The sequence below is a fragment of the Ictidomys tridecemlineatus genome, unplaced genomic scaffold (assembly GCF_052094955.1).
Source record: "Ictidomys tridecemlineatus isolate mIctTri1 unplaced genomic scaffold, mIctTri1.hap1 Scaffold_46, whole genome shotgun sequence".
Lineage (NCBI taxonomy): Eukaryota > Metazoa > Chordata > Mammalia > Rodentia > Sciuridae > Ictidomys > Ictidomys tridecemlineatus.
This window is the reverse complement of record NW_027522984.1, coordinates 2,278,272-2,286,449: the sequence shown is the minus strand read 5'-3', so window position 1 is coordinate 2,286,449 and position 8,178 is coordinate 2,278,272. Positions and strand designations below refer to the sequence as shown.

The 8,178-nt window shown below is 39.4% G+C and overlaps 1 protein-coding gene across 6 annotated transcripts in view; it reads left to right on the top strand.

The window, feature by feature from the left end:
* LOC144373681 (uncharacterized) overlaps nucleotides 1-8,178 on the top strand; it is a 93,092-nt gene that overhangs the window by 849 nt on the left and 84,065 nt on the right. For 2 of the 6 annotated variants that reach the window (XM_078036710.1, XM_078036705.1), the window contains exons 2-3: nucleotides 2,138-2,352; nucleotides 4,096-4,145. In XM_078036710.1, the coding sequence (XP_077892836.1) occupies nucleotides 2,186-2,352; nucleotides 4,096-4,145 (217 nt within the window). In that variant the 5' untranslated portion in view covers nucleotides 2,138-2,185. Of the gene's footprint in view, nucleotides 1-60; nucleotides 191-330; nucleotides 429-527; nucleotides 603-793; nucleotides 893-2,137; nucleotides 2,353-4,095; nucleotides 4,146-8,178 lie in introns of those variants that run through there. The other 4 variants (XM_078036707.1, XM_078036706.1, XM_078036709.1 and 1 more) reach the window with 4 other exon arrangements.

Sequence of the window (8,178 nt, the reverse complement as noted above, 5' to 3'; positions counted from 1 at the left end):
CGTGGGGGTCAGCGTGGGGGTCAGCGTGGGGGTGGAAGCCAGGGGGGCGGGGGGGCGACTTCAGCGGCCTCGAGTTCCTGCTGCCACTGCCTGGGTCCTGCCACCGCCGCCTCGTTCTGGGTCCTACCACCGCCGCCTCGTTCTGGGTCCTGCCGCCGCCTCGCTGTGGCGGCTGCTCCCTTGCCGCGAGGTAAGGAAGAGGGAGGATCGGGGTCGGCATGGGGGTCAGCGTGGGGGTCGGCGTGGGGGTCGGCGTGGGGGTCAGCGTGGGGCTGGCAGCCAGGGGGGCGGGGGGGCGACTTCAGTGGCCTCGCGTTCCTGCCGCCGCTGCCTCGGTCCTGCTGCCGCCGCTGCCTCGGTCCTGCTGCCGCCGCCTCGTTCTGGGTCCTGCCGCCGCCTCGCTGTGGCGGCTGCTTCCTTGCCGCGAGGTAAGGAAGAGGGAGGGTCGGGGTCGTCGTGGGGGTGGCAGCCAGGGGAGCGGGGGGGGGGGCGACTTCAACGGCCTCGCTTTCCTGCCGCCGCCGCCTCGGTCCTGTCGCCGCCGCCTCGGTTGCGGTCCTGCCGCCGCCTCGCTGTGGCAGCTGCTTCTTTCTTGCCGCGGGGTAAGGAAGAGGGAGGGTGGGGGTTGGCGTGGGGGTCAGCGTGGGGGTGGCAGCCAGGGGGGCGAGGGGCGACTTCAGCGGCCTCGCCTTGCTGCTGCCGCATCGTTCCTGCCGCCGCCGCCGCCTCGTTCTCGGTCCTGCCGCCGCCGCCTCGGTCGGCTTTGGGGGCAGCTAGGGTTGTGGTAGCGGCGGCGGCAGCTTCATTCCCGCCGGGAAGTAGGGCAGTAGGGATGGTGTCCGCGTGGGCTTCAGCCGAGGCGGTGGCAGAGGCAGCTTCATTCCCACTGCAGGTAAGGCGGTGGGGCTGGGGTCCACGTGGGGGGCAGTAGGGGCGGCGGCAGCTTCCTTCAGGCGGCAAGGTAGGGCATCGAGGCTGGGGTCCTTGGGCGTGGGCAGTTAGGGCGGCGGTGGCGGCAGCTTCGTTCCCGCCGGGAAGTAGGGCAGCGGGTCCCCGTGGGCTTTGGCTGGGGTGGTGGCGGCGGCAGCTTCATTCCCGCAGCGAGGTAAGGCGGGGGGCCTGGGTTCCATGTCGGTGGCAGTAGGGGCCGGCGGCAGCTTCCCTCAGGCGGCAAGGTAGGATGGTGGGGCTGGGGTCCTGGGGCGTGGGCAGTTAGGGGGGCGACAGCTAGGTTCACGCCAGGCGTCCACGCCGGTGTCCCTGAGCTGCGGGGCCTTTTGGCTGCTCCTATTACTTGGCGGCTGGGGCGGGGAGCTGTCCGTGGGCGGCCTTTCCCACAAAGGGCCTCGGAGCTGCGTGGACACTGGCAGCAGCAGCTGCGGCTCGCCTAGGAGGGCGCTGACATTTGTTGCAGTTCTTGGGGCTTTGTTGTTTTTCCTTGGGCTTTTACCCTTCTTTTCATTAATTTTGGATAAAATATTCCCCGTGATGTAAATATTGAGCAAGGAACCTTGGTGACGTGGGGAGGTTTGCAGAAAGTGCAGTTGGATTCTGCTTTTCCCATGGTGGCGGCTGGATGAATCTTCACTGCTGGCTGTGGAAAAGGCTAGGGAAGATTGTTAGTTGAGTTTTAAATTTCCCAGTGTTGTGTTTAAAGGTTTTACGTGCATAGAAGAGGAATGTTCACCTTAAATAAGCATATGAGTGGTTAACAGGGAATGTTTTCCTCTGGGAAAGGGAATTTGGTAGCTCTGACCCATGTCAGTCTGTGAATATTTAGACGTGTAGTGACTTTTTAACATTTTTCATAACAGTCTGTTATTTACAGTTATGTTGTTAATACTCCTTGCCTTAAGTTCCCCGGCAAATCTTTTTCATGCCTTCTGAGAAAGTAGACAATTCATAGATTATCCAAGGAATGGGAAAAAAATGTGAGTGGGTGATTTCGGACAATCCGTGAGAGCTGGCATTGTAAGATTCATCCTATCCCCAGTAACATTTTCATACAATAAATGTGAACACTTTTGAAGCCTTTTTATAGAGATACAATCTGAGAATGATATTAAGATAAGGAAAAGCTGTTGATTGATTTCTTAGATTAACATTTCTTCCCTCTTCTCTTTCCTCTTTAAAAAAGTTTTCCAAGTGATAATTCATCAAATGGCCAGTGATAAGCAAATGTCCGATGATGACAGCCCCAGCACCAGCAGTGGCAGTTCAGATTCCGACCAGCAAGACCCTGCTACTCCAGAGCCTGAAGATCATGAAGAAAGAACCTTCTGCCACCCAGTGGAAGAAGAGCACCAAACTCTCTAGCAAAACCACTGCTAAGTTATCCACTAGTGCTAAAAGGTAACATTGTCAGGTTGTCTTTCAAGCAATTGGATGCTTTTATTTTTACATCAAGAACAATACTCCAGAAATACTTCATGAACAATTTTATTTGTACCTGAATGAATTGTCATCCTTTAGGGAGCATGAAAACGTCCTCACTAAAATTATGCTTCTAAGCAAACTTATTCTGTACTTTGGTAATTTCAGCAAGAGTCCTAGAGACTGAATTCTCATCCTGAGAGTTTAAGGAGTTGGCAAGGAAAATTTGTGAAACTGAGTTAGATGGTACATTGGGGATGTTTCCTTTTGTGAGTTATACTCTTGAGTGAAATTAGCTCGTGTCCACGTGGGTGTCAGTCCAGGCATCTGTGGTGGCAACTTCATAAAAGGAAATATGTCACTTTTCATGAAAGGAAATGATCAAAAAAGTTTATATTTGCTAAAAAATGTTGAATGTCAGGCCTTGGCTTTTTTTGAAAGCAGATTTTAAATTTGCTTAGTTTTACAAACAAGTCTTTAAATCCTGCATAATAGGTATAATTTTTTTGTAGTTATAGTTATCCCTCTTTGTTCTTGTGAGAACAAATAAAATGGAAAAGTAGCCATTAACAATCTCAAGTGTCACTTTGCTGTTAAAACTTTGCACATCTTTAAAACTCCTGGATGTTCTTGACATAGTAGTGAAAATCAATAGCAGGAAAAAAACATTTTGTTGGTTATAAGTGAAAGATTATTTGTTTCCTGCTGACTTTTATTTTTTATGATGGTTAAAAAAAATCCATCAATGGGACTCCATCAGTGATAGTGGTTGTATTGAGTAGAACTCTTGTATCAAACATAAAGTGTACCTATAGCATTACCTAATGTTGGTGTTTTGTGGTTTTTCATTGATCACAACTAAAAGAAAAAGGAAATATAAAAACTGATCAATTATTGCATTTTATGGTGATTCATGTTCTTATTTTTCTATACATTTTCACAGTCATTGCACCATTAATCAAACACTAATGAACTTGAGAATATTATATTGAATAGCAGCAGTCTTTGAAATAATTTAAAATTCTTCTCAGTGTGTTGTAATCTTGTGGAGAGAACATTAAACAACTTTTCAAAACATTTTAAATTTCAAGAAAATCAGAGAAATGCTCTTTTTCCCCTTACCTTAAGGCCCTCTTTCCTCCAAGAGTATGAAATTTAAATGTACGTGCTGATCAGAGAAAATAAATGGTTAAGTAAGATTGCTAAAATAGTCCTTGGAAGTTTTTCATTGGTAAAGGTATTTGTAAATTTTAAACTTTTTTTAAACAGATAAAATATTGACAAAACTATTAATGTGCTCTTGCAATAGCTTTCTAATTTTTACCACAGTAAAAGTGGATTGAAGTCATTGTCAAAAATATTCTAGTGCTTTTCCTCCTTCCGTTTGTCTCATTTGCATATAAGCTTGAAAAGAGAATTTCTTTGGTAAAAAGAGTTTTAAAATAGATTTTATATCCTTTTGTTGAGTAGTAGTGGAGGACTTTCTCAAATCAGGTGTAAATGACTTACCTATTTACAGTAGCAAGTGAGAAAAAAGCTGCAATTTTCTGTTAAGGAGTTTGGGTTATGCCTCTGAGAACAAAGAGGAAGCAGCCATGTTAGGATTACTGAAGGCAAAACCAGCCTTGCAGTTACCTGCATGATGGTAGAGGGCATTCTGATTTTCTGGTTATTCTGTAGACTGTCTGAAATCCTTTTTGTCTGTTCCCATTTCACTAATAGAATTCAGAAGGAACTAGCTGAAATAACCCTTAACCCTCTCCTAACTGCAGGTAAGAAACAAATTTTGTTATTTTGATTTCTAAATTGTGGAACGATATCAGGAGATGAATGTATTATCCTTGTATGTATTTGCAGCAGAAGAGGCTAGCTAGCTATGTTTGCTTCCTTAAAGCTTTGCAAGTGCTTTAAACAAAAATTGCCTAGGTGAATTAAATTAAATTAGGGGAAAAATACTCTTGAGCATGTATCATATATTCTGTACTTATGAATATACTGATCTTGTGCTTCTTGCTGAGAATTGTTTGACTGGTGTTGGTTTTTCTGTTGTTTTTCTGTGGAATACATTTATTCACAAGTATTTTGTAGAAACCTGTAAGATTTTAAGTTTTAAAGTTAGTGCTTGTGTGCAATCTGAACTGATTTTCCAAATTTATAAATTGTTGAATATGGTGTTACAAAATGTAAAAGCATTAAACAGGAGTATAGTTGTTTTTGTTTGATTTATTCAGTAACTTGCCTAAAGGACAAATTTTATGTGCTAAGCTATGGTTGTAGTTGTTATTTTCTAGAAAACACATTGTTGGAATTATTTACATTTTAAACAAATATCCTAATGACTTGGGAAAATTCTTAGCAGTAAATTAATTGGAATTGTGAGAAGAATCAAATTCAGTGAAACTCAGAATTTAAGATTGGTTGACAAATTGTATTAAAAGTAGCTGGTTGACTTTTTTTCATTTGTGTCTTATATAGTGTTCTGTTCATTTTTGAATGATGACTGTATGGTTGACAAAATTTATCAAATTTAGAGAGCAATATTATAAATAAATTGCATAGAAGTATGTGCTCAAGAATGAGACGGGAAGGGATGCTAGAATTAAGGCAGTGTTATGATTTGATATAAAAATATTTTGGTGTTTAACCTGTGTTTTTGCTACAAATTGTGTTTGCTCATGTTGATCAGCACCATCTCTGAAGTCTACTTGAGACATAATAAAGAAAAATCCATTTGCTACTTATTATGTGTGTTAACCAGATTCCCAGATAAGGGGGATCTGATCCTGATTTATCCAGTGAATTAACAGTTTTGCTTATATTTGTAGTCACAGTCATTTCAGTTTAAAAAGGAGACAGGAATGTGAACTAATTATAAACAGAGTGGTATGTCAGATCTCAAAATATTACTTAAAAAGTATACTGCTCAATAGTGTAGCTACTAGCCACATTCTGACTATGGACCAGGTTGTTGTGGTTAGTTGAAAATGTGATATGCTGTAAGTGTGAAATGCATACTGGATTTTGAAAACTTAATTTTGTAATAAATATCTTTAAAATATTTGTAAAAGAATAAATATTTTAAAGATATTTATTACATCTTGAAATAATATTTGGCATGTTTAGTAAGTGTTTTAAAAATTGTATTTTTATCATTTTAGCATAGTTATTAGAAAATCCAAAATTATGTGTGTAACTTGTATTATAATTTTGTTGAACAGTATTGCTTTAGAGAAGAAGTAAATCAGTATTTCTTTTAGCCTTCTAAGTGGTGTGTCAAATCTGTACCATTTAGGAGGTCAAGTTAAATTTGCGCTGTGGAAGAATCACTTAACTTTCAGAATATATTCTCATAATTTCTGTTGATTTTCTGCAAATGGCTTAAACCAGTGTATGAATTTATATCTAGAGAACATAGTAGACATATTGAATACTTTCAGAGCAGTAATGTACTGGTACATTTGGTAAAGGAATGTACTTTAAGTGTTTAACCCAGGACTGTTTCCACAAGGTCACAGGATTATTTTAGATGAAGTAAAATAATCTAAAATAATAATAATATTTCTGTGAAATAGAAAGTAAGTTTCACTTATCACATATTTTTTTTCTCTTTATATACCAGATTTCATTTAGGTTCATGAAATAATGCTTAATATTAGTGATTTAACTAGTGAAGCAGTAAAACTTTGGGCTTGCTTGTGCACAGTAACATGGAATACTTATATCTATTTTCTTTTGTCACAGTCTTTGGTGACTGTTGGCTATTGAAAAGGACATCTTTTAACTTCTCTAGTTCTTTAATATCTGAGTTTCTTTGTGGCTGTGTAAGTGATTCAGGAAAAAAACAAATGTAAAATACAAGTTTCTTAGGAAATTAGAAGTTGTTTCTTACTACTTTGGGGAGAGACTTTTTTCCATACACCTCATATGTAAAATAATGCAGATGCTTTTGTGTGTCTTTGGATTTTTCTGGGTAGAAGGTTAGTTCTTGTAATTTTGATAGAAAAGCCTACATTTGTATTGTGTTTTTGCTTTCATGCCAGAAAATGCAATAGATTGTGGTATTATATTTCTTTTAACTCATAGCTGCATAAATGAGAATTTTAGCTTTATGGTAATTGTATTATTTAGATTTGTTAATTTATGTTGTAATTAAAAATGGGATTCCACAATCATAAGTATATTTAGAATTTGTGTGTTAATATTGCATGAGACCTTTGAAACCTTATGCTTGCTACTTCCAGGTGCAATTATTTAATTATGGCTTTTGGTAAGGTGTGTGTGTGTGTGTGTGTGTGTGTGTGTGTGTGTGTAGTAAACTTGTCAAAGTATGTGGCAGTTAATTATCCCTCAGGGAAGAAATGTTAAGTGTATCTGGGTACATTCAGGAAAATGTTGAATGAGATATAGGAAAACCAGAATTACTTGTACTAGGGAGATTTGTCTTAAATCCCATCTTTTGTTTTAATTAATAAGTTATTCTTTAGTTACATAATTAGGTCTAATATACACATCCAGGACGGCCTTTGGAAGATATCATTGTCAAATTAAATGCATGACTTTAAAAGTGTTTGATTATATGTCAATAGGAATACTTCTTTTTCTTTTAGTAAAAAAGGTTGATAAAGATTTAATTTCTAATGATTTGATGGTATTTTAGGTTTTAAGTATTGAAGGCCTGTGGGCCAATGCATTTTAAACACAGGGAAATAATATATGTTTTTTGGTTTACTTTTATACTTTTTACATTCTATATTTTAGATTACGGTATAAAAATCAATTCACCAGTGAGCATGAAGGGAAATTATTATGAACATCCCTTTGTTTTACAGAAAGTTATGGACGAGAGTTGTTTAGTAATGTGTTGACATTTACGTTCTATTTATCAAAGATGTGCTTCCTTTTCCACTTAGAGTCAGCACTTGTGTAAACAGCAAAAGTTTGGAAAGGTGCTGGATTTCTAAGTTAACCTTGAATTTCTTTTCCTGTATAGAGGGTACAAACATGTACTCCTAAATATTAATGGGTTTGGACTGAATCTATGTTAAAGAAGATATTTAAGAGTAATTGTAAATCGTTTTTGGATGAAGAGAAGGCCTTATGGGGGGTAGATATTACAGTTTCAAGTTTATATTAATCATATGTTGACTATCAAAACCTGAAATTAGCTACTATAATACTTGTAAATATTATAATACTTGCAAATTTTGTTAACTTCCCTTTTTTTAAAAAGAGAGAGAGAGAGAGAGAGAGAGAAAGAGAGAGAGAATTTTTTAATATTTATTTTTTAGTTATCGGCGGACACAACACCTTTGTATGTGGTGCTGAGGATCGAACCTAGGCTGCTCGCATGCCAGGCGAGCGCACTACCACTTGAGCCACATCCCCAGCCCTTAACTTTTGTTTTTAAAAGAAAGAAAAAGAAGTAGCATAAGTTCTAAATAAGAAGTTGGCAATTTGCACATAAGAATAATTTTCTGAGGATAAACTTTGTTTCTGATGGTTGCCATATCTCTATTGTCCAGTGTAGATTAGAACTTTGCTAATTAAAGGGTGATCTTCAGACTAGCAACATCTGTATCACAGGTGTGATTGTTAAAAATCAGAATGTTGTTTTCCCCTAACCAGAAGTACTGAGTTTGAATCTGAATTTAATAAGATTGCTAACTGAATTGTGTGTCTATTGAGGTTGGAAAAATCCTGCTACTGAAGCAAGACTGTTCAGATCCATGCTGTGCCACTATTGGCATGCCACTTTATATAAGTTATGGGATATTTTTGTTCTTCAGTTTTCCAAGTTGTAAAATG